At 51.6% G+C, this 27,991-nt stretch overlaps 1 protein-coding gene across 2 annotated transcripts; it reads left to right on the top strand.

The window, feature by feature from the left end:
- The first annotated feature begins 2 nt into the window (after positions 1–2).
- Positions 3–27,904, top strand: MIX23 (mitochondrial matrix import factor 23). Of its 2 annotated transcripts, none has more exons than XM_076055823.1 (5): positions 3–425; positions 13,307–13,432; positions 18,479–18,622; positions 22,340–22,399; positions 24,577–27,904. In XM_076055823.1, exons 1-5 carry the CDS (start codon positions 330–332, stop codon positions 24,625–24,627), a joined length of 477 nt encoding a protein of 158 aa, XP_075911938.1. In that variant the 5' UTR covers positions 3–329; the 3' UTR covers positions 24,628–27,904. The 2 variants fall into 2 exon arrangements, with proteins under 2 accessions (XP_075911938.1, XP_032836544.1); XM_032980653.2 differs by having other exon boundaries at positions 16–425; positions 18,473–18,622.
- The last annotated feature ends 87 nt before the right edge of the window (positions 27,905–27,991 follow it).

Raw genomic sequence — 27,991 nt, 5'->3', positions numbered from 1 at the left:
TATCACAGTGTGGTGTTTTTTGTTCGCATTTCGACTGCAGGTATTGTGGTTAATGCAGTAGGCATGGATCCTTGTAAGAAGGTTTCAGTTTTGTTGCTAGAAAAAAGGGGAAAAACCTCTCTATTATTATTACATTTTGATACTGGCAAAGGAGATCTAATGATGATGGCGTTTAGACCAGATCACCCTTTCCTGCTCAGTTATTTCGGCAATAGTCGCGTAGGTAGAAAAATAAATGTACAACTTCTGAGCAAGGAATAATAAATTAAGTTAATTAAAATTACAATCAGGCACCGGCCGCGGCCACCTCTGTCGAGGTCTTCCCCGGCATGCGAGGACCCCGCCGGGAAGCCCCGCCCCCTCCTCCCGGTGTCATGGCGGCGCCCATGGCAGCCGTGAACTGCGAGGACTTCTCAGAGTTCCAGGTGGGAGGTCAAAGATTATAATTTTTATTTTTATTCTTCTATTAATATTATACTTTTATTGTTGTCATACAACTACAATTATTATTGTTGTTGCTATTATACAATTATTTTACTCTTATTGTTATACAACTACGATTATTATACTACTACGACTTGTTATTATACAATTATTATACAATCTCGCTGTCACACACAAAGACAAAGGTCCCCCGTGTAGCCTCTAACAGGTTGCAGGGGCAAGTGCTGTTAGTAGTAGCTACCTACACAGACAAAGATCCCCCGTGTAGCCTCTAGCAGACTGTAGGGGCAAGTGCTGTTAGTAGTAGCTAGTAGCTACCTACACAGACAAAGATCCCCCGTGTAGCCTCTAGCAGGCTGTAGGGGCAAGTGCTGTTAGTAGTAGCTAACTACACAGACAAAGATCCCCCGTGTAGCCTCTAGCAGACTGTAGGGGCAAGTGCTGTTAATGGTAGCTACCTACACAGACAAAGATCCCCCGTGTAGCCTCTAACAGGCTGTAGGGGCAAGTGCTGTTAGTGGTAGCTACCTACACAGACAAAGATCCCCCGTGTAGCCTCTAGCAGGCTGTAGGGGCAAGTGCTGTTAGCGAGCAGCACCTGTGAAGGCTACCGGCACTGTGGTACACGAGGGGGTGGGTGGCCAGCACCACGCCCGACCGCCTTTGTCTCCCCCAGTGGCGATGTTTACACACCGCTACACCAGGTACTCATTTGAGGCTGAGTCGACCTATGTGAGGCCCAGGACACACACTCTAACACTCGCTCACTCACTCATTCACTCTCTCGTTCACTCTCACTCATTCCCACTCTCACTCATTCACACTCTCACTCATTCACACTCTCACTCATTCACACTCATACTCATTCACACTCATACACGCCCTCACTCACTCTCACTCATTCACTCGCTCACTCACTCATTCACACTCTCACTCATTCACACTCACTCATTCACAAACTCACACTCATACACGCCCTCACTCACACTCATTCACTCTCACTCATTCACTCTAAAACTCGCCCACTCACTCATTCACTCTCTCAATCACACTCTCACGCATTCACTCTCTCATTCACACCCTCACTCATTCACTCTCTCATTCACAAACTCACTCACACTCACTCATACACGCCCTCATTCACACTCACACTCGCTCACTCTCTCACTCACTCATTCACTCTCTCATTCTTACACTCTGTCATTCTCACTCACACTCTCACTCATTCACTCTATCATTCACAAACTCACACTCACTCATACACGCCCTCACTCAATCTCACTCATTCACTCGCTCACTCACACTCTCACTCACACTCGCTCACTCACACTCTCACTCACACTCGCTCACTCACTCATTCACTCTCTCACTCATTCACTCACTCATTCACTCTCACTCATTCACACTCTCATTCACTCTCTCATTCACACTCACTCACACTCACTCATACACGCCCTCACTCTCACTCATTCACTCGCTTACACTCTCACTCACTCACACTCTCTCATTCACAAACTAACTCACACTCATACACGCCCTCACTCGCTCTCACTCATTCGCTCTCTCACTCATTCACTCGCTCATTCACTCTCTCATTCACACTCTCACTCATTCACTCTCTCATTCACAAACTCACACTCACTCATACACGCCCTCACTCACACTCACTCATTCACTCTCTCACTCATTCACTCTCTCATTCACAAACTCACACTCATACACGCCCTCACTCTCACTCATTCACTCTCTCATTCACTCGCTCACTCGCTCATTCACTCTCACTCATTCACTCTCTCATTCACACTCTCACTCATTCACTCTCTCATTCACAAACTCACACTCACTCATACACGCCCTCACTCACACTCGCTCACCCACTCACTCGCTCGCTCACTCTCACCGACTCAATCACTCACACTCTCTCTCACTCACTCTCTCTCACCCACTCACTCACTCTCTGGCTCACCCTCTCACTCACCCACCCACTCTCCCACTCACTCACTCACCCACTCACTCACTCCCTTACTCACCCTCTCACCCACTGACCCTCTCGCTCACCCTCTCACCCACTCACTCACTCGCTCACTCACTCACCCTCTCACCCACTCACTCACCCTCACTCAGCCTTCCACCCTCTCACTCACCCACTCACTCACCCTGTCACTCACTCACCCTCGCACTCACTCTCTCATCCACTCACTCACTCACCCTCTCACTCACCCCCTCACTCACCCTCTTACTCACTCACTCACCCACCCACTCTCCCACTCACTCACTCACTCACCCTCTCACTCACCCCCTTACTCACCCTCTCACCCACTCACTCACCCTCTGACTCACCGTCTCACTCACCCACTCACTCACCCACTCACTCACCCTCTCACCCACTCACTCATCCTCTTACTCACCCTCTCACTCACCCACTCACTCACCCACTCACTCACCCACTCACCCACTCACTCACCCACTCACTCACTCACCCACTCACTCACTCTCCCACTCACTCACTCACTTACTCACTCACCCACCCACTCACCCACACACTCACCCACACACTCACTCACCCTCTCACTCACTCACCCTCTCACTCACTCACCCTCTCACTCGCCCTCTCACTCACCCACCCTCTCACTCACCCTCTCACTCACCCTCTCACTCACTCACCCTCTCACTCACTCACCCTCTCACTCACCCTCTCACTCACTCACCCTCTCACTCACCCTCTCACTCACTCACCCTCTCACCCTCTCACCCTCTCACCCACTCACCCACCCACCCTCTCACCCACTCACCCACCCACCCTCTCACTCACTCACCCTCTCACCCTCTCACTCACCCTCTCACCCACTCACCTACCCACCCTCTCACTCACCCTCTCACTCACTCTCTCACTCACCCTCTCACCCTCTCCTCTCTCGCTCGGGGTCACCACGCCGCTACGGCCGGTGGTCTTGGCCCGGGGGGGGGCGGGGGGGCGTTCTGTGCGTGTACGACTCGCGTGTGTGTGTCTGTGTGTGTGTCTGTGTGTGTGTGTCTGTGTGTGTGTGTCTTTGTATCTTTGTGTGTCTGTGTGTGTGTCTGTGTGTGTGTGTGTCTGTGTGTGTGTCTGTGTGTGTGTCTGTGTGTGTGTGTCTGTGTGTGTGTCTGTGTGTGTGTGTCTGTGTATGTGTGTCTGTGTGTGTGTCTGTGTGTGTGTCTGTGTGTGTGTCTGTGTGTGTCTGTGTGTGTGTGTGTCTGTGTGTGTGTCTGTGTGTGTGTCTGTGTGTGTGTCTGTGTGTGTGTCTGTGTGTGTGTCTGTGTGTGTGTCTGTGTGTGTGTGTCTGTGTGTGTGTGTGTCTGTGTGTGTGTGTCTGTGTGTGTGTGTCTGTGTGTGTCTGTGTGTGTGTGTCTGTGTGTGTGTCTGTGTGTGTGTCTGTGTGTCTGTCTGTGTGTGTGTGTCTGTGTGTGTGTGTCTGTGTGTGTGTGTCTGTGTGTGTGTGTGTGTCTGTGTGTGTGTCTGTGTGTGTCTGTCTGTGTGTGTGTGTGTCTGTCTGTGTGTGTGTGTGTGTCTGTGTGTGTGTGTCTGTGTGTCTGTCTGTGTGTGTGTGTCTGTGTGTGTCTGTGTGTGTGTCTGTGTGTGTGGGTCTGTGTGTGTGTCTGTGTGTGTGTGTCTGTGTGTGTGTCTGTGTGTGTTTCTGTGTGTGTGTGTGTCTGTGTGTGTGTGTCTTTGTGTGTGTGTCTGTGTGTGTGTGTCTTTGTGTGTGTGTCTGTGTGTGTGTCTGTGTGTGTGTCTGTGTGTGTGTCTGTGTGTCTGTGTGTGTGTCTGTGTGTGTGTCTGTGTGTGTGTCTGTGTGTGTGTGTGTCTGTGTGTGTCTGTGTGTGTGTCTGTGTCTGTGTGTGTCTGTGTGTGTGTGTCTGTGTGTGTCTGTGTGTGTGTGTCTGTGTGTGTCTGTGTGTCTGTCTGTGTGTGTCTGTCTGTGTGTGTGTCTCTGTCTGTGTGTGTGTCTGTGTGTGTGTGTCTGTGTGTGTGTGTCTGTGTGTGTGTGTCTGTGTGTGTGTGTCTGTGTGTGTGTGTGTCTGTGTGTGTGTGTCTGTGTGTGTGTCTGTGTGTGTGTGTCTGTGTGTGTGTGTCTGTGTGTGTGTGTCTGTGTCAATGCGGTTTCAGGAAAGGGCGGTCCTGCACAGATGCCATATTTTCTGTCCATCTGCTACAGCAGAGGTGTAGGGAATTCCAACAAGACCTACATCTCTGCTTTATTGACCTGGTCAAGGCCTATGATACCATCAGTAGGCCTGGGCTCTGGGTCGTTCTTCGTGCTTTTGGAGTACCTGACCCTCTGCTCACGATCATTAAGGACCTTCATGATGGTGAGCGGGCCCGGGTAAAACTACGTGGCCGGGAGTCAGAGCCATTCCCTGTACACCTTGGGGTGCGACAGGGATGTCCTCTGGCTCCCACATTATTTAACATCTATTTTGACCACGTAGTTCGTGAAGCCTTCAATAGCTGTACCGGGGGAATCTCCATATGGTACAGATATAATGGGAGGCTAATCGATGCCCGGGTGCGGTCAAGGGATGGCTCCCTATTGCTCAACCACGTTATGTATGCTGATGATTTGGTAATAGCTGCTCAGTCAGAGGAGGAGTTGGAGATGCTGCTGCTGAGACTGGAGCGTGCCACTAAGAGGTGGGGCCTTACCATCAGCCCCACCAAAACTAAGCACCTGCCTGGGTATTTTGTACCATCGGACACTCCACCTCCACAACTCCCAATCGGTGAAAGGGCAGTTGTGGAGAGAGTGGAGAGTTTCCCATACCTGGGCAGTGTGCTTATGACCGGCTCCAGTTTAACAGCAGAGGTCTCACTCCGAATCAGTCGAGCGGCAATATCTTTTCATCGGTTGCGTAATGCTGTGTGGAAGCTACCTGGTCTGTCGCTCCGCACTAAGCTTCAGGTCTTCTCGGCCACGGTCATTCCCTCCCTTCTCTACGCTTGCGAAACGTGGACCCCCCTAATGGAACATCTTCGCCGGTTAGAAACATTTAGGCTGGCCTGCCTACGATCCATCCTGGGTTTAACCAGACTGGATTGTGTGAGGAGCTCACAAATCCTTGAAAGATCTGGGCAGGGTCCCATCGGTGAGCTCCTCCGGCAGGCAAGGCTGCGATGGCTGGGTCATGTAGCCCGCATGCCCAGCCACCGCATGCCGAAACAGCTTTTGTTTGGCCGGATTGAGGGGGCTAAGCGGGCGCGGCACGGGCTAGAGAAGAGATGGAGTGATGTGGTACAGGAGGACGTGGAGCTGAGTGGACTTGCCGATGACTGGTACCAGCGGTGTCAAGATCGGCCTCTGTGGAGGAGGCTCGTGAAGGATGCTACTGGGCAGTTGGAGGCAGTCGCCCTCCAACAACAACGGAGGGCGGAGGAGCGACGCTCAGAACAACGAGCGGAGCGCCGGGTGGCTAAAGCACAGCAGGTTGGCACAGTAGGGGGCACAGGTGGGGCATCAGCCAGTCATCTCAGTCAGTCGACCCGTGGCACCTGGGTCTGCCCCGTGACCTCCTGCCAGCGGGCGTTCGACACTTCACGTGGCCTCAGGGTGCACATAGCCTGGCACAAGCGTCGTGGTGACGTCACTGCCACTTAGTGGCGAATGGCGGTTGTTGTTGTTGTTTGTCTGTGTGTGTGTGTGTGTCTGTGTGTGTGTCTGTGTGTGTGTGTGTCTGTGTGTGTGTGTGTGTGTCTGTGTGTGTGTGTCTGTGTGTGTGTGTCTGTGTGTGTGTGTGTCTGTGTGTGTGTCTGTGTGTGTGTCTGTGTGTGTCTGTGTGTGTCTGTGTGTGTGTCTCTGTCTGTGTGTGTGTGTCTGTGTGTCTGTGTGTGTGTGTCCGTGTGTCTGTGTGTCTGTGTGTGTCTGTGTGTGTGTCTGTGTGTGTGTGTCTGTGTGTGTGTGTCTGTGTATGTGTGTCTGTCTGTGTGTGCCTGTGTGTGTGTCTGTGTGTGTCTGTGTGTGTCTGTGTGTGTGTGTCTGTGTGTGTGTCTCTGTGTGTGCATGTCTGTGGGTGTGTCTGTGTGTGTGTCTGTGTGTCTGTGTGTGTGTCTGTGTGTGTCTGTGTGTCTGTGTATGTGCGTGTCTGTGTGTGTCTGTGTGTGTCTGTGTGTGTGTCTAGGTCTGTGTGTGTGTCTGTGTGTATGTGTCTCTGTCTGTGTGTGTCTCTGTCTGTGTGTGTCTCTGTCTGTGTGTGTGTGTCTGTGTGTGTGTCTGTGTGTGTGTGTCTCTGTCCCAATCGGTGATGGGGCAGTTGTGGAGAGAGTGGAGAGTTTCCCATACCTGGGCAGTGTGCTTATGACTGGCTCCAGTTTAACAGCAGAGGTCTCACTCCGAATCAGTCGAGCGGCAATATCTTTTCATCGGTTGCGTAACGCTGTGTGGAAGCTACCTGGTCTGTCGCTCCGCACTAAGCTTCAGGTCTTCTCGGCCACGGTCATTCCCTCCCTTCTCTACGCTTGCGAAACGTGGACCCCCCTAATGGAACATCTTCGCCGGTTAGAAACATTTAGGCTGGCCTGCCTACGATCCATCCTGGGTTTAACCAGACTGGATTGTGTGAGGAGCTCACAAATCCTTGAAAGATCTGGGCAAGGTCCCATCGGTGAGCTCCTCCGGTGGGCAAGGCTGCGATAGCTGGGTCATGTAGCCCGCATGCCCAGCCACCGCATGCCGAAACAGCTTTTGTTCGGCCGGATTGAGGGGGCTAAGCGGGCGCGGCACGGGCTAGAGAAGAGATGGAGTGATGTGGTACAGGAGGACGTGGAGCTGAGTGGACTTGCCGATGACTGGTACCAGCGGTGTCAAGATCGGCCTCTGTGGAGGAGGCTCGTGAAGGACGCTACTGGGCAGTTGGAGGCAGTCGCCCTCCAACAACAACGGAGGGCGGAGGAGCGACGCTCACAACAACGAGCGGAGCGCCGGGTGGCTAAATCACAGCAGGTTGGCACAGTAGGGGGCACAGGTGGTGCATCAGCCAGTCATCTCAGTCAGTCGACCCGTGGCACCTGGGTATGCCCCATGACCTCCTGCCAGCGGGCGTTCGACACTTCACGTGGCCTCAGGGTGCACATAGCCTGGCACAAGCGTCGTGGTGACGTCACCGCCACTTAGTGGCGAATGGCAGTTGTGTCTGTGTGTGTGTGTGTGTCTGTGTGTGTGTGTCTGTGTATGTGTGTCTGTCTGTGTGTGCCTGTGTGTGTGTCTGTGTGTGCCTGTGTGTGTGTCTGTGTGTGTCTGTGTGTGTGTCTCTGTCTGTGTGTGTGTGTCTGTGTGTGTGTCTGTGTGTGTCTGTGTGTGTGTCTCTGTCTGTGTGTGTGTCTGTGTGCCTGTGTGTGTGTCTGTGTGTGTCTGTGTGTGTGTCTCTGTCTGTGTGTGTGTGTCTGTGTGTGTGTCTGTGTGTTTCTGTGTGTGTGTCTCTGTCTGTGTGTGTGTCTGTGTGTCTGTGTGTGTGTGTCTGTGTGTCTGTGTGTGTGTCTCTGTGTGTGCGTGTCTGTGGGTGTGTCTGTGTGTGTGTCTGTGTGTCTATGTGTGTCTGTGTGTGTCTGTGTGTATGTGCGTGTCTGTGTGTGTCTGTGTGTGTCTGTGTGTGTGTCTCGGTCTGTGTGTGTGTCTGTGTGTGTGTGTGTCTCTGTCTGTGTGTGTCTCTGTCTGTGTGTGTGTGTCTGTGTGTGTGTCTGTGTGTGTGTCTGTGTGTGTGTGTCTCTGTCCCAATCGGTGATGGGGCAGTTGTGGAGAGAGTGGAGAGTTTCCCATACCTGGGCAGTGTGCTTATGACTGGCTCCAGTTTAACAGCAGAGGTCTCACTCCGAATCAGTCGAGCGGCAATATCTTTTCATCGGTTGCATAACGCTGTGTGGAAGCTACCTGGTCTGTCGCTCCGCACTAAGCTTCAGGTCTTCTCGGCCACGGTCATTCCCTCCCTTCTCTACGCTTGCGAAACGTGGACCCCCCTAATGGAACATCTTCGCCGGTTAGAAACATTTAGGCTGGCCTGCCTACGATCCATCCTGGGTTTAACCAGACTGGATTGTGTGAGGAGCTCACAAATCCTTGAAAGATCTGGGCAAGGTCCCATCGGTGAGCTCCTCCGGTGGGCAAGGCTGCGATAGCTGGGTCATGTAGCCCGCATGCCCAGCCACCGCATGCCGAAACAGCTTTTGTTCGGCCGGATTGAGGGGGCTAAGCGGGCGCGGCACGGGCTAGAGAAGAGATGGAGTGATGTGGTACAGGAGGACGTGGAGCTGAGTGGACTTGCCGATGACTGGTACCAGCGGTGTCAAGATCGGCCTCTGTGGAGGAGGCTCGTGAAGGACGCTACTGGGCAGTTGGAGGCAGTCGCCCTCCAACAACAACGGAGGGCGGAGGAGCGACGCTCACAACAACGAGCGGAGCGCCGGGTGGCTAAATCACAGCAGGTTGGCACAGTAGGGGGCACAGGTGGTGCATCAGCCAGTCATCTCAGTCAGTCGACCCGTGGCACCTGGGTCTGCCCCGTGACCTCCTGCCAGCGGGCGTTCGACACTTCACGTGGCCTCAGGGTGCACATAGCCTGGCACAAGCGTCGTGGTGTCGTCACCGCCACTTAGTGGCGAATGGCAGTTGTTGTGTCTGTGTGTGTGTCCGTGTGTGTGTGAGTGTGTGTGAGTGTGTGTATGTGTGGGGAGCGGTAGTGTAGTGGTTAGCGCTACGCTGCGCTATGATCCTGGCGACCCGGGTTCGATTCCAGCTCACGGCCAACACCAGTGACGATTATCTGAACCGGTCCCGGGCCTCCCCTAGGTCTACTCAGCCTCAAATGAGTACCTGGTGCGGTGTGTAAACATTGTCACTAGGGAGACAAAGGCGGTCGGGCGTGGCGCTGGCCACCCACCCCCTCGTGTGCCGTTCCGGCCTTCATAGGTGCTCGCTAACAGCACTTGCCCCTACAGTCTGTTAAGGCTATATGGGGGATCTTTGTCTTTATGCGTGTGTGACACGCGTGTGTCTGTGTGTGTAGGTGTCTGTGTCTGTGTGTGTTGGTGTCTGTGTGTGTATGTAGGTGTCTGTGTGTGTATGTAGGTGTCTGTGTGTGTATGTAGGTGTCTGTGTATGTAGGTGTCTGTGTGTGTAGGTGTCTGTGTGTCTGTGTGTGTTGGTGTCTGTGTGTGTGTAGGTGTCTGTGTGTGTAGGTGTCTGTGTGTCTGTGTGTGTTGGTGTCTGTGTGTGTATGTAGGTGTCTGTGTATGTAGGTGTGTGTGTAGGTGTCTGTGTGTGTAGGTGTCTGCACAGACACCTACACACACAGACACACAGACAACTACACACACAGACACACAGACACCTACACACACAGACACTGGGTAGTGAGACACTGGGTAGTGAGACACTGCTAGTGAGACACTGCTAGTGAGACACTGGGTAGTGAGACACTGGGTAGTGAGACACTGCTAGTGAGACACTGGGTAGTGAGACACTGGGTAGTGAGACACTGCTAGTGAGACACTGCTAGTGAGACACTGGGTAGTGAGACACTGGGTAGTGAGACACTGCTAGTGAGACACTGCTAGAATGACACTGGGTAGTGAGACACTGGGTAGTGAGGCACTGCTAGTGAGACACTGGGTAGTGAGACACTGGGTAGTGAGACACTGGGTAGTGAGACACTGCTAGTGAGACACTGGGTAGTGAGACACTGGGTAGTGAGACACTGGGTAGTGAGACACTGGGTAGTGAGACACTGCTAGTGAGACACTGGGTAGTGAGACACTGCTAGTGAGACACTGCTAGTGAGACACTGGGTAGTGAGACACTGGGTAGTGAGACACTGGGTGGTGAGACACTGCTAGTGAGACACTGCTAGTGAGACACTGGGTAGTGAGACACTGGGTAGTGAGACACTGGGTAGTGAGACACTGGGTAGTGAGACACTGATAGTGAGACACTGGGTAGTGAGACACTGGGTAGTGAGACACTGGGTAGTGAGACACTGGGTAGTGAGACACTGGGTAGTGAGACACTGGGTAGTGAGACACTGGGTAGTGAGACACTGCTAGTGAGACACTGGGTAGTGAGACACTGGGTAGTGAGACACTGGTAGTGAGACAGTGGGTACTGAGACACTGGGTAGTGAGACACTGGGTAGTGAGACACTGCTAGTGAGACACTGCTAGTGAGACACTGGGTAGTGAGACACTGGGTAGTGAGACACTTGGTAGTGAGACACTGGGTAGTGAGACACTGCTAGTGAGACACTGCTAGTGAGACACTGGGTAGTTAGACACTGGGTAGTGAGACACTGCTAGTGAGACACTGGGTAGTGAGACACTGGGTAGTTAGACACTGGGTAGTGAGACACTGCTAGTGAGACACACCACGGGCTGTGTTGCGACACCGCTATCAACGCTAGCACGTGTCCCCTTGACCCCTGAAGGTCGCGTGGATCGTGTGGGTGGGGCAGGCGTGAGTAGGCGGGTGATTGAAAGAGTGGGTGGGTGAGTGAGTGGGTGAGTGAGTGGGTGGGTGAGTGAGTGGGTGAGTGAGTGGGTGAGTGAGTGAGTGGGTGAGTGATTGAAAGAGTGAGTGAGTGGGTGGGTGAATGAGTGAGTGGGTGAGTGATTGAAAGAGTGAGTGGGTGAGTGGGTGGTTGAGTGAGTGAGCGGGTGAGTGAGTGGGTGAGTGAGTGGTTGAGTGAGAGGTTGAGTGAGTGGGTGAGTGGGTGAGTGAGTGGGTGAGTGAGTGAGTGGTTGAGTGAGTGAGTGAGTGGTTGAGTGAGTGAGTGATTGACTGAGTGGTTGAGTGAGTGGGTGAGTGAGTGAGTGAGTGATTGAGTGAGTGGTTGAGTGAGTGAGTGATTGAGTGAGTGAGTGGTGAGTGAGTGGTTGAGTAAGTGGTTGAGTGAGTGAGTGGTTGAGTGAGTGAGTGGTTGAGTGAGTGAGTGGTTGAGTGAGTGAGTGAGTGGTTGAGTGAGTGGTTGAGTGAGTGAGTGGTTGAGTGAGTGAGTGAGTGGTTGAGTGAGTGAGTGATTGACTGAGTGGTTGAGTGAGTGGGTGAGTGAGTGAGTGAGTGAGTGATTGAGTGAGTGGTTGAGTGGTTGAGTGAGTGAGTGATTGAGTGAGTGAGTGGTGAGTGAGTGGTTGAGTAAGTGGTTGAGTGAGTGAGTGAGTGGATGAATGAGTGAGTGATTGAAAGAGTGAGTGAGTGGGTGAGTGGGTGGTTGAGTGAGTGAGCGGGTGAGTGAGTGGGTGAGTGAGTGAGTGGTTGAGTGAGAGGTTGAGTGAGTGGGTGAGTGAGTGGTTGAGTGAGTGGGTGAGTGAGTGAGTGAGTGGGTGAGTGGTTGAGTGGTTGAGTGAGTGGGTGGGTGAGTGAGTGAGTGAGTGGGTTAGTGAGTGGGTGGGTGAGTGAGTGGTTGAGTGAGTGAGTGGGTGAGTGAGTGAGTGGGTGAGTGAGTGGTTGAGTGAGTGAGTGGTTGAGTGAGTGGTTGAGTGAATGAGTGGGTGAGTGGTTGAGTGAGTGGTTGAGTGAGTGAGTGGTTGAGTGAGTGAGTGGTTGAGTGAGTGAGTGGTTGAGTGAGTGAGTGAGTGGTTGAGTGAGTGAGTGAGTGGTGAGTGAGTGAGTGGGTGAGTGAGTGAGTGAGTGGTGAGTGAGTGGTTGAGTGAGTGGGTGAGTGGTTGAGTGAGTGAGTGAGTGGGTGAGTGAGTGGTTGAGTGAGTGAGTGGTTGAGTGAGTGGTGAGTGAGTGGTTGAGTGGTTGAGTGAGTGGGTGAGTGAGTGAGTGATTGACTGAGTGGTTGAGTAAGTGAGTGAGTGGTTGAGTGAGTGAGTGATTGACTGAGTGGTTGAGTGAGTGAGTGGTTGAGTGAGTGAGTGGGTGAGTGAGTGAGTGATTGAGTGAGTGGTTGAGTGAGTGGTTGAGTGAGTGGTTGAGTGAGTGATTGAGTGAGTGAGTGGTGAGTGAGTGGTTGAGTGAGTGGTTGAGTGAGTGAGTGGGTGAGTGAGTGGTTGAGTGAGTGAGTGATTGACTGAGTGGTTTAGTGAATGAGTGGTTGAGTGAGTGAGTGGGTGAGTGAGTGAGTGAGTGATTGAGTGAGTGGTTGAGTGAGTAAGTGAGTGAGTGGGTGAGTGAGTGAGTGAGTGGTTGAATGAGTGAGTGAGTGGGTGAGTGAGTGGTCGAGTGAGTGAGTGGTTGAGTGAGTGAGTGACTGAGTGAGTGGTTGAGTGAGTGAGTGGTTGAGTGAGTGGTTGAGTGAGTGAGTGGTTGAGTGAGTGGGTGAGTGGTTGAGTGAGTGAGTGAGTGGGTGAGTGGTTGAGTGAGTGGTTGAGTGAGTGGTTGAGTGAGTGAGTGGTTGAGTGAGTGATTGAGTGAGTTGTTGAGTGAGTGAGTGAGTGGGTGAGTGAGTGAGTGAGTGGTTGAGTGAGTGGTTGAGTGGGTGAGTGAGTGAGTGAGTGGTTGAGTGGTTTAGTGAGTGAGTGAGTGGTTGAGTGACTGAGTGAGTGAGTGAGTGGTTGAGTGAGTGAGTGAGTGGTGAGTGAGTGGTTGAGTGACTGAGTGACTGAGTGAGTGAGTGAGTGGTGAGTGATTGACTGAGTGAATGAGTGATTGAGTGAGTGGTTAAGTGAGTGAGTGAGTGGTTGAGTGAGTGAGTGATTAAGTGAGTGACTGAGTGGTTGAGTGGGTGAGTGAGTGAGTGAGTGGTTGAGTGGTTGAGTGGTTGAGTGAGTGAGTGAGTGGGTGAGTGGTTGAGTGAGTGAGTGGGTGAGTGACTGAGTGAGTGGTTGAGTGGTTGAGTGAGTGGGTGAGTAAGTGGGTGAGTGAGTGAGTGGTGAGTGAGCGGGGTACTTTGTGTCCGTGTTCAGGAGGCGCTTCGCTCCATGCGTCAGATTGACGACCGCATTGCCCACGAGCTGAACGCTTCCGTGCCCACCGCCTCCATCGCCCGCGCCGTCAACCTGGCACACACCTGTGGGCAACTCCACTCGGCCGTGAGTCACTCTCACAACCAACACCAACATCATCATCACTACCATCACAGTCATCACTACCAACACCATCACTACCATCACTACCATCATCACTACCATCACTACCACCATCACCATCACTACCATCACTACACACCTGTGGGCAGCTCCACTCGGCCGTGAGTCACTCTCACAACCAACAACACCACCATCATCATCACTACCATCACTACCAACACTACCAACAACACCATCACTACCACCATCACTACCACCATCACTACCATCACTACCAACACTACCATCACTACCAACACTACCATCACTACCAACACCATCACTTCCATCACTACCATCACTACCAACATCATCACTACCATCACCACCATCACTACCAACACCATCACTACCATCACTACCAACACCACCATCACTACCATCACCACCATCACTACCATCACTACCAACACCACCATCACTACCATCACTACCATCACCACCAACACCACCATCACTACCATCATCACTACCAACACCATCACTACCACCATCACCATCACTACCACCATCACTACCACCATCACCATCACTACCATCACCACCAACATCATCACTACCATCACTACCAACACTACAATCACTGCCATCATCATCACTACCATCATCACTACCATCACTACCACCATCACTACCACCATCACTACCACCATCACTACCACCATCACTACCACTACCACCATCACTACCACCATCACTACCATCACCACCATCACTACCAACACTACCAACAACACCATCACTACCACCATCACTACCACCACCATCACTACACACCTGTGGGCAGCTCCACTCGGCCGTGAGTCACTCTCACCACCAACACCATCACTACCAACACCATCACTACCATCATCACTACTATCACTACCAACACCACCATCACTACCATCACCATCACTACCATCACTACCATCACCACCATCACTACCATCACTACCACCATCACTACCATCAATACCATCACTACCATCATCACTACTATCACTACCAACACCACCATCACTACCATCACCATCACTACCATCACTACCATCACCACCATCACCACCATCACTACCACCATCACTACCATCAATACCATCACTACCATCACTACCACCATCATCACTACCATCACTACCATCATCACCATCATCACTACCATCACCACCACCACTACTACCATCACTACCATCACCATCACTACCATCACTATCATCACTACCAACATCACTACCAACATCACCATCATCACTACCATCACTACCATCAACCAACATCACTACCATCACCATCACTACCATCACTACCATCGCTACCATCACTATCACTACCACCATCTTCATCACTACCATCGCTACCACCATCATCACTACCATCACTACCATCATTACTACCATCACTACCATCACTACCACCATCATCAATACCATCGCTACCATCACTATCACCACTACCATCACTACCATCGCCATCACTACCATCACTACCATCACCATGGCTACCATCACTACCACCATCATCAATACCATCGCTACCATCACTATCACCATCATCACTACCATCACCATCGCCACCATCGCCACCATCGCCACCATCACTACCGTCACTACCATCACTACTGTCACCACTACCATCATCACCACCATCATCTTCACCACTCCCATTACCATCATCACTACCACCATCATCAATACCATCGCTACCATCACTACCACCATCATCACTACCATCACCATCGCCACCATCGCCACCATCACTACCGTCACTACCATCACTACTGTCACCACTACCATCATCACCACCATCATCTTCACCACTCCCATTATCATCATCACTACCATCACCATCGCTACCATCACTACCATCACCACCACCATCATCATCACCACTACTACCATCACTACCATCACCATCACTACCATAACCACCATCTAAGATGACTGGCTGATGCACCACCTGTGCCCCCTACTGTGCCAACCTGCTGTGCTTTAGTCACCCAGCGCTCCGCTCGTTGTTGTGAGCGTCGCTCCTCCGCCCTCCGTTGTTGTTGGAGGGCGACTGCCTCCAACTGCCCAGTAGCCTCACGGTGCACCTAGCCTGGCACTGCCCAGCAGCATCTTTCACGAGCCTCCTCCATATCATCACCACCAACACCATCACCACCATCACCACCACCATCACCACCACCATCACCACCATAGCCACCATCACTACCATCACCACCACCATCACCACCATCACCACCACCATCACCACCACCATCACCACCACCATCACCACCACCATCACCACCAACACCACCACCACCATCACCACCACAACCACCACCACCACCCCTACCACCACCATCACCACTACCACCACCACCATCACTACCATCATCACCACCACCACCACCCCCACCACCATCACCACCACCACCACCATCACCACCACCTCCACCACCATCACCACCACCACCATCACCACCACAACCACCACCACCCCCACCACCACAACCACCATCACCACCATCACCACCACCACCACCATCACCACTCCCACCACCACCACCACCTTCACCACCACCCCCACCACCACCATCACCACCACCACCACTCCCACCACCACCACCACCATCACCACCACCACCACCACCCTTGTCTTCGTGTCTCCGCTCTACGATCCTCATTGCAGTACCCCGGGACCCCACACAACACGCAGACTGTCCGAGGCACTTATGAATGGTTCATTCCTGGCCCGCAACAAGGGTTGTGCTTTGCGTCTCAGCGTCCACTAAACCCCCCCCTACCGTGAGTGCCGTGCGGCGCTACGATCGGGACGCGCGGCGACGCCCCCCCCCCCCCCCCACCCCCCACCCCCCCCCCACCCCGGGTTCCGCTCCGGGCAGAGCCGCGTGGCTGACTAAGGAAATAGGGCGGCAGGAACCGCTTTGCGTTTTTCGGGCCGAAAACGGCAAAGCGGTTCCTTCTTCAGGAAGAGGGAACGGGACCGTCGGGGACGAACTTTACCGAACGGAACCTGAGAGTGTGGATCCTCGCAGGCAGTCAAGGATCCACACTCGTTAGGACGCATGGCGACGGACAGTGACGGAGATGTTCAGCTTACAGCGAGGGGGGGGGGAAAAACGCATTTGATCCCCTGCCGATTTTGTACGTTTGCCCCACTGACGAAGAAAGGATGAGTCTGTCATTTTGACGGTAGGTTTATTTGAACAGTGAGAGACGGAATAACAACAACAACAACCACAACAACGAAAAATCCAGAAAAACGCATGTCAAAAATGTTATAAATTGATTTGGGTTTTAATGAGGGAAATAAGTATTTGACTCCCTCTCGATCAGAAAGATTTCTGGCTCCCAGGTGTCTTTTATACAGGTAACGAGCTGAGATTAGGAGCACATTCTTAAAGGGATTGCTCCTAATCTCAGCTTGTTACCTGTATAAAAGGCACCTGTCCAGAGAAGCAATCAATCAATCAGATTCCAAACTCTCCACCATTGCCAAGACCAAAGAGCTCTCCAAGGATGTCAGGGACAAGATTGTAGACCTACACAAGGCTGGAATGGGCTACAAGACCATTGCCAAGCAGCTTGGTGAGAAGGTGACAACAGTTGGTGCGATTATTCGCAAATGTTATAAACACAAAAGAACTGTCAATCTCCCTCGGCCTGGGGCTCCATGCAGGATCTCGCCTCGTGGAGTTGCAATGATCATGAGAACGGGGAGGAATCAGCCCAGAACTACACGGGAGGATCTTGTCAATGATCTCAAGGCAGCTGGGACCACAGTCACCAAGAAAACAATTGGTAACACACTACGCCGTGAAGGACTGAAATCCTGCAGCGCCCGCAAGGTCCCCCTGCTCAAGAATGCACATATACATGCCCGTCTGAAGTTTGCCAATGAACATCTGAATGATTCAGAGGACAACTGGGTGAAAGTGTTGTGGTCAGATGAGGCCAAAATGGAGCTCTTTGGCATCAACTCAACTCGCCGTGTTTGGAGGAGGAGGAATGCTGCCTATGACCCAAAGAACACCATCCCCACCGTCAAACACTACACACTACACTACACTATACACTACACTATTACACTATACACTAGACTACACACTACACTATACACTACTATACACTACACTATACACTACACTATACACTACACTCTACACTATACACTACACACTACACTACACACTCCACTACACTACTACACTACACACTACTACACTACACTATACACTACACTACACACTACACTACACTACTACACTACACACTACTAGACTACACTATACACTACACACTACACTATACACTACTACACTACACTATACACTACACTACACACTACACTACACACTACACTACACTACACACTACACTACACACTACTACACTACACACTACTAGACTACACTACACACTACACTACTACACTACACTATACACTACACTATACACTACACACTACTACACTACACTACTACACTATACACTACACTACACACTACTACACTACACTACTACACTATACACTACACTACACACTACTACACTACACTATACACTACACACTATACACTACACACTACACTACACACTACACTACACACTACACTACTACACTACACACTACACTACACTCTACACTACACCACTACACTACACTACACACTACACTACTACACTACACTACTACACTACACACTACACTACACACTACACTACTACACTACACACTACTACACTACACACTATACACTACACACTACACTACACACTACACTACACACTACACTACTACACTACACACTACACTACACTCTACACTACACCACTACACTACACTACACACTACACTACTACACTACACTACTACACTACACACTACACTACACACTACACTACTACACTACACACTACTACACTACACACTACACCACTACACTACTACACTACACACTATACACTACACTACTACACTACACTATACACTACACCAACGTGTCCCCCGCAGCTGCAGGAGGCCCACGCGGGCCGAGCTGCGGTGATCTCGCGCTGCGTGGCGCTCACCAGCGCCACGCTGGCACGGCTCAGCGAGCGGCGGGGCGAGGAGGAGGCCGACCGGCCGGCACTCAACAAGGCCCTGCGTAGCCAGCAGACCACGGTGAGAGACACGGGGAGACACGGGGAGACACGGGGAGACACGGGGAGACACGGGGAGACGCGGGGAGACACGGGGAGACACTGGGAGATAGTGGGAGACACTGGGAGATAGTGGGAGATAGTGGGAGACACTGGGAGATAGTGGGAGACACGGGGAGATAGTGGGAGACACGGGGAGACACGGGGAGATACTGGGAGATAGTGGGAGACACGGGGAGATAGTGGGAGACACGGGGAGACACGGGGAGATACTGGGAGATAGTGGGAGACACGGGGAGACACTGGGAGACACGGGGAGACACGGGGAGATACTGGGAGATAGTGGGAGACACGGGGAGACACTGGGAGACACGGGGAGACACGGGGAGACACGGGGAGACACGGGGAGACACTGAGAGACACGGGGAGACACGGGGAGACACGGGGAGATACTGGGAGATAGTGGGAGACACGGGGAGACACGGGGAGACACGGGGAGACACGGGGAGATACTGGGAGATAGTGGGAGACACTGGGAGACACGGGGAGACACGGGGAGACACACCGTGGTGAGATACTGAGACACGGGGAGACACGGGGAGACACGGGGAGCCACGGGGAAACACGGGGAGACACGGGGAGATACTGGGAGACACGGGGAGACACTGAGAGACACTGAGAGACACTGAGAGACACTGGCAGACACGCTGGGAGACACTGGGAGACACTGGGAGACACTGAGAGACACTGGGAGACACTGAGAGACACTGGGAGACACTGGGAGATAGTGGGAGATAGTGGGAGACACTGGGAGACACGGGGAGACACGGGGAGACACGGGGAGACACGGTGAGACACGGGGAGATACTGGGAGACACGGGGAGACACGGGGAGACACTGGGAGACACTGGGAGACACGCTGGGAGACACTGAGAGACACTGAGAGACACTGAGTGACACTGGGAGACACGCTGGGAGACACTGGGAGACACTGGGAGACACTGGGAGACACTGGGAGACACTGAGAGACACTGGGAGATACTGAGAGACACTGAGAGACACGGGGAGACACTGAGAGACACGGGGAGACACGGGGAGACACTGAGAGACACGGGGAGACACTGGGAGACACTGAGAGACACGGGGAGACACTGGGAGACACTGAGAGACACTGGGAGACACGCTGGGAGACACTGGGAGACACTGGGAGACACTGAGAGACACTGGGAGACACTGAGAGACACTGGGAGACACTGGGAGATAGTGGGAGATAGTGGGACACACTGGGAGACACGGGGAGACACGGGGAGACACGGGGAGACACGGGGAGACACGGGGAGACACGGGGAGATACTGGGAGACACGGGGAGACACGGGGAGACACTGGGAGACACTGGGAGACACTGGGAGACACTGAGAGACACGCTGGGAGACACTGGGAGACACTGAGAGACACTGGGAGACACTGAGAGACACTGGGAGACACGCTGGGAGACACTGAGAGACACTGAGAGACACTGAGTGACACTGGGAGACACGCTGGGAGACACTGGGAGACACTGGGAGACACTGGGAGACACTGAGAGACACTGAGAGACACGGGGAGACACGGGGAGACACTGAGAGACACGGGGAGACACGGGGAGACACTGAGAGACACGGGGAGACACTGGGAGACACTGAGAGACACGGGGAGACACTGGGAGACACTGAGAGACACTGAGAGACACTGAGTGACACTGGGAGACACGCTGGGAGACACTGGGAGACACTGGGAGACACTGGGAGACACTGAGAGACACTGAGAGACACGGGGAGACACGGGGAGACACTGAGAGACACGGGGAGACACGGGGAGACACTGAGAGACACGGGGAGACACTGGGAGACACTGAGAGACACGGGGAGACACTGGGAGACACTGAGAGACACTGGGAGACACTGAGAGACACTGGGAGATACTGAGAGACACTGAGAGACACGGGGAGACACGGGGAGACACTGAGAGACACGGGGAGACACTGGGAGACACTGAGAGACACGGGGAGACACTGGGAGACACTGAGAGACACTGGGAGACACTGAGAGACACTGGGAGATACTGAGAGACACTGAGAGACACGGGGAGACACGGGGAGACACTGAGAGACACGGGGAGACACGGGGAGACACTGAGAGATACGGGTAGACACTGGGAGACACGGGGAGACAGAGACACGGGGAGACACGGGGAGACACAGGGAGACACTGGGAGACACTGGGAGACACGGGGAGACACTGGGAGACACGGTGAGACACGGTGAGACACGGTGAGACACTGGGAGACACTGGGAGACACTGGGAGACACGGGGAGACACTGGGAGACACTGAGAGACACGGGGAGACACGGGGAGACACTGGGAGACACTGGGGAGACACGGGGAGACACGGGGAGACACTGGGAGACACGGGGAGACACTGAGAGACACTGAGAGACACTGGGAGACACGGGGAGACACTGAGAGACACGGGGAGACGCTGGGAGACGCTGGGAGACACGGTGAGACACTGAGAGACACGGGGAGAGACGGAGAGACACGGGGAGACACGGTGAGACACGGGGAGACACGGTGAGACACAGGGAGACACGGAGAGACACGGGGAGACACTGAGAGACACTGGGAGACACTGAGAGACACGGGGAGACGCTGGGAGACACGGTGAGACACTGAGAGACACGGGGAGAGACGGAGAGACACGGTGAGACACAGGGAGACACGGTGAGACACGGGGAGACACGGTGAGACACGGGGAGACACTGGGAGACACGGGGAGACACTGGGAGACACTGAGAGACACTGGGAGACACTGGGAGACACGGGGATACACTGGGGAGACACTGGGAGACACTGGGAGACACGGGGAGACACGGGGAGACACTGTGAGACACTGAGAGACACTGGGAGACACTGCGGAGACACTGAGAGACACTGTGAGACACGGGGAGACACTGGGGAGACACGGGGAGACACTGGGAGACACTGGGGAGACACGGGGAGACACTTGGAGACACGGGGAGACACTGGGAGACACGGGGAGACACTGAGAGACACGGGGAGTCACGGGGAGACACTGGGAGACACTGGGAGACACTGGGGAGACACTGGGAGACACGGTGAGACACTCGGGAGACACGGGGAGACACTGAGAGACACTGGGAGACACGGGGAGACACTGAGAGACACTGGGAGACACAGGGAGACACTGGGAGACACGGTGAGACACTGGGGAGACACTGGGAGACACGGGGAGACACGCTAGAAGAAACTGGGAGACACGGGGAGACACGGGGAGACACTGAGAGACACTGGGAGACACTGGGAGACACTGGGGAGACACGGGGAAACACTGAGAGACACGGGGAGACAATGGGGAGACACTGGGAGACACTGGGGAGACACGGGGAGACACTTGGAGACACGGGGAGACACTGGGGAGACACGGTGAGACACTGGGAGACACGCTAGGAGACACTGGGAGACACTGGGAGACACTGGGAGACACTGGGAGACACGGGGAGACACTGGGAGACACGGGGAGACACTGGGAGACACGGGGAGACACTGGGAGACACGGGGAGACACTGGGAGACACTGAGAGACACGGGGAGACACTGGGAGACACGCTAGGAGACGCTGCCATGTGATATTGGCCCACTCTGACCGTGACGTCACACAACTCCGTCTTTGTCTCTCCCAGTTGAAGCTGATGCAGTCGGAGTTGAATGTCGAGGAGGTGGTGAACGACCAGACGTGGAAGGTAACAACAACAACATCAATAACATCAACAACAACATAAACATCATCAACATCATCAACATCATCAACATCATCAACAACATCAACATCAACAACAACATCATCAACAACATCAACATCATCAACAACAACATCATCAACATCATCAACATCAACAACAACAACATCAACAACAACATCAACATCATCAACAACAACATCATCAACAACATCAACATCATCAACATCAACAACAACATCAACAACAACATCATCAACATCAACAACAACATCAACAACAACATCAACAACAACATCAACAACAACATCATCAACAACAACATCAACAACAACATCAACAACAACATCAACAACATCATCAACAACAACATCATCAACATCAACAACAACATCAACATCAACAACATCATCAACAACATCAACAACAACATCAACAACATCAACAACAACATCAACAACATCAACAACAACATCAACAACATCAACAACAACATCAACAACATCAACATCATCAACAACAACATCATCAACAACATCAACATCATCAACATCAACATCAACAACAACATCAACAACAACATCAACAACAACATCAACAACAACATCAACAACATCAACAACAACATCAACAACATCATCAACAACATCAACAACATCAACAACTACATCAACATCAACAACATCAACAACATCAACAACAACATCAACAACATCAACAACAACATCAACAACATCAACAACAACAACAACAACATCAACAACATCAACAACAACATCAACAACAAGAACATCAACAACAACATCAACAACAACATCAACAACAACATCAACAACATCAACAACAGCAACATCAACAACATAAACGACATAAACATCAACATCATAAACATCAACAACAACAACATCAACACCAACAACAACATCAACATAAACAACATCAACAACAACATCAACAACATCAACAACATCAAAATCAACATCAACGACAACAACAACGACAACATCAACGACAACATCAAAATCAACATCAACAACAACATCAAAATCAACAACAACATCAACAACATCAACAACAACATCAACAACAACATCAACAACAACATCAACAACAACATCAACAACAACATCAACAACGTAAACATCATCAACAACAACATCATCAACATCAACAACATCAAAATCAACATCAACAACATCAACGACAACATCAACGACAACATCAAAATCAACATCAACAACATCAACAACAACATCATCAACAACATCAACAACAACATCAACAACAACATCAACAACATCAACAACAACATCATCAACAACATCAACAACATCAACAACAACAACAACATCAACAACAACATCAACAACAACATCAACAACGTCATCAACAATGTCATCAACAACGTCAAACACCATCATCTCCATCACCACCACCACCATCACAACCATCACAGCCATCACCACCACCATCACAAACATCACCACCACCATCACCACCATCAACAACACCATCACCATCACCACCACCATCACCACCATCAACATCACAACCATCATAACCACCACCACCATCACAACCATCACCACCACCATCACAACCATCACCACCACCATCACAACCATCACAACCATCACCACCACCATCACAACCATCACCATCACCACCATCACCACTACCATCACCACCATCACCACCACCATCACTACCACCTTGTTCACTTCCCCCGTGTCTCTCCCCGTGTCTCCCCCCGTGTCTCCCCCCGTGTCTCCCCCCCGTGTCTCTCCCCGTGTCTCCCCGTGTCCCCCCTTGTCTCTCCCCGTGTCTCCCCCCGTGTCTCCCAGTGTCTCCCCCCCCCCCCCCGTGTCTCTCCCCGTGTCTCCCCGTGTCTCTCCCCGTGTCTCCCCGTGTCTCCCCCCTGTGTCTCCCCCCGTGTCTCCCCGTGTCTCCCCGTGTCTCCCCCCTGTGTCTCCCCCCGTGTCTCCCCCCGTGTCTCCCCCCTGTGTCTCTCCCCGTGTCTCCCCGTGTCTCTCCCCGTGTCTCCCCGTGTCTCCCCGTGTCTCCCCCCTGTGTCTCCCCCCGTGTCTCCCCCCTGTGTCTCCCCCCGTGTCTCCCCCCGTGTCTCCCCCCTGTGTCTCTCCCCGTGTCTCCCCCCTGTGTCTCTCCCCGTGTCTCCCCAGGTGTTTAATGAACGCTGCAGGCTTCACTTCAAGCCGCCTAAACCGCAGTGATCACCGCGTGGCAGGAGACCCAAAAATCCCGATGAAGAGGAACCCAAGAACAGAAACCCAAGAATCCCATAAACACAATCCTACGAACAGAAACCCAAGAATCCCATAAACACAATCCTACGAACAGAAACCCAAGAATCCCATAAACACAATCCTACGAACAGAAACCCAAGAATCCCATAAACATAATCCTATGAACAGAAACCCAAGAATCCCATAAACATAATCCTACGAACAGAAACCCAAGAATCCCATAAACACAATCCTACGAACAGAAACCCAAGAATCCCATAAACATAATCCTATGAACAGAAACCCAAGAATCCCATAAACATAATCCTACGAACAGAAACCCAAGAATCCCATAAACATAATCCTATGAACAGAAACCTAAGAATCCCAATGAACATGATCCCAATTAATCCAATAATCCCAATTAACAGAACCCCAAGAATCCCGTGACCAGAATCCCAATGAGCCCAATCCCACTAAATATAAACCCCAATGAGCCCAATAATCCCACTAACAGAATCCCAATAATCTCACTAACAGAATCCTAGTAAACCTAATAATCCCACTAACAGAATCCCAATTAACCCACTAAACAGAATCCTAGTAAACCTAATAATCCCACTAAACAGAATCCCAATTAACCAAATAATCCCACTAAACAGAATCCCAATTAACCCAATAATCCCACTAAACAGAATCCCAATTAACCCAATAATCCCACTAAACAGAATCCCAATTAACCCAATAATCCCACTAAACAGAATCCTAGTAAACTCAATAATCCCACTAAACATAATCCCACTAAACAGAATCCTAGTAAACCTAATAACCCCACTAAACAGAATCCTAATTAACCCAATTATCCCACTAAACAGAATCCTAATAAACCCAATAATCCCACTAAACAGAATCCCAATAATCCCACTAAACAGAATCCTAGTAAACCTAATAATCCCACTCAACAGAATCCCAATTAACCCAATAAACCCCACTAAACAGAATCCCAATAATCCCACTAAACACAATCCTAGTAAACCTAATAATCCCACTAAACAGAATCCCAATTAACCCAATAATCCCACTAAACAGAATCCTAGTAAACCTAATAACCCCACTAAACAATCCCAATTAACCCAATAATCCCACTAAACAGAATCCTAGTAAACCCAATAATCCCACTAAACAGAATCCTAGTAAACCTAATAACCCCACTAAACAATCCCAATAATCCCACTAAACAGAATCCTAGTAAACTCACTAAACAGAATCCTAGTAAACCCAATAATCCCACTAAACAAAATGCCTATAATCCCACTAAACAGAATCCCAATTAACCCAATAATCCCACTAAACAGAATCCCAATAATCCCACTAAACAGAATCCTAGTAAACCCAATAATCCCACTAAACAGAATCCTAGTAAACCCAATAATCCCACTAAACAGAATCCTAGTAAACCTAATAATCCCACTAAACAGAATCCCAATAAACAGAATCCCAATGAGCCCAACATTCCCACAAACAGCAACCCCAATGATCCCGCTGAGCCCTCAAGGACCAGGGTAGAAGGATTGAAGCCAGCCTTGTGCCATCGTGGCAAATCTATAAACCAACAACTTCCCTAAATACTACGACCCAGAGATACCCACAGAGACACAGAGAGACACAGAGACCCACAGAGAGACACAAACACACAGACACAGAGAGACCCACAGAGACCCACAGAGACCCACAGAGACACAGAGACCCACATAGACACAGAGAGACCCACAGAGACCCACATAGACACAGAGAGACCCACAGAGACACAGAGAGACAGAGAGACCCACAGAGAGACCCACAGAGACACAGAGACCCACATAGACACAGAGAGACCCACAGAGACACAGAGAGACAGAGAGACCCACAGAGAGACCCACAGAGACCCACATAGACACACATAGACACAGAGAGACCCACAGAGACACACAGAGACACAGAGACACAGAGAGACAGAGACCCACATATACACAGAGAGACTCATAAAGACCCACAGAGACACAGAGAGACCCACATAGACACATAGACACAGAGACACAGAGACACACAGAGACAGAGATACAGAGACCCACATATACACAGAGAGACTCACAAAGACCCACAGAGACACAGAGACACAGAGACCCAGAGACACAGAGACCCAGAGACACACAGAGACAGAGACCCACATAGACACACAGAGACCCACATACACCCAGAGACACAGAGAGACCCACAGAGACCCACAGAGACCCACAGAGACCCATAGAAACCCATCGAGACCCATACTCAGAGACCCCAACTAAACTAAGTTGATGTCACCAGGTGTAAGACCCCACTGAGCTGCTGTGTAGATATTTTATCAGAAGCGAGCTGGGCCATCACTAATGACAGCAACTCAGCCACGTGGCTGATATCATCATCGTCATCATCACGTGACTGATATCATCATCATCACGTGGACATTGATAGCAGCAGACAAAGACTCTGAACTCGTGATTCTAAATGTGGAGGGGGAAAACCGGAGGACGCGGAGTGAAAAATCCACACATCGACCACCGCGGGGAGAGAGACGCAGATTCCAAATACACAGCAGCAGCAGCAGCATCATCGCCAGGGTCTGGGATCGAACCCACGACCGCCTACGTCACAACTACCACCACCACTGTCACCACCACCACTATCACCACCACTATCTCCACTACCACCACCACCACTGTCACCACCACCACTATCAACTATCACAACCACCACTACCACCACTGTAAATCACTACTACCACCACCACTGTCACCACCACCACTATCAACTATCACAACCACCACTACCACCACTGTAAATCACTACTACCACCACCACTGTCACCACCACCACTATCAACTATCACTACCACCACTACCACCACGACCACCACTATCAACTACCACAACCACCACTGTCACCACCACTATCAACTACCACAACCACCACCACTACCACCACTGTAAATCACTACTACCACCACCACTGTCACCACCACCACTATCAACTATCACAACCACCACTTCCACTACCACCACCACTACCACCACTATCACCACCACTACCACCACTATCACCACCACTATCACCACCACTACCACCACTATCACCACCACTACCACCACCACTGTCACCACCACTATCAACCACCGCCACCACCGGCCTAACGTGTGATTTTCGACCATTGCGATGTTTTTATAATCCGAAATAAAAGTCTGAATCTTTCTATGGAATCAAAACCCCCTCCTGCTGTCCAGACTCGGAGCTTGTCCAGGCGATGTGAGCCACCAGCCCTGTCGAGGGAGATGTTGAC

The sequence above is a fragment of the Petromyzon marinus genome, chromosome 73 (assembly GCF_048934315.1).
Source record: "Petromyzon marinus isolate PM22_M1 ecotype Great Lakes invasive population chromosome 73, UKy_Petmar_22M1.pri1.0, whole genome shotgun sequence".
Classification (NCBI taxonomy): Eukaryota; Metazoa; Chordata; class Hyperoartia; order Petromyzontiformes; family Petromyzontidae; genus Petromyzon; species Petromyzon marinus.
This window is presented reverse-complemented; position numbering and strand designations above follow the sequence as displayed.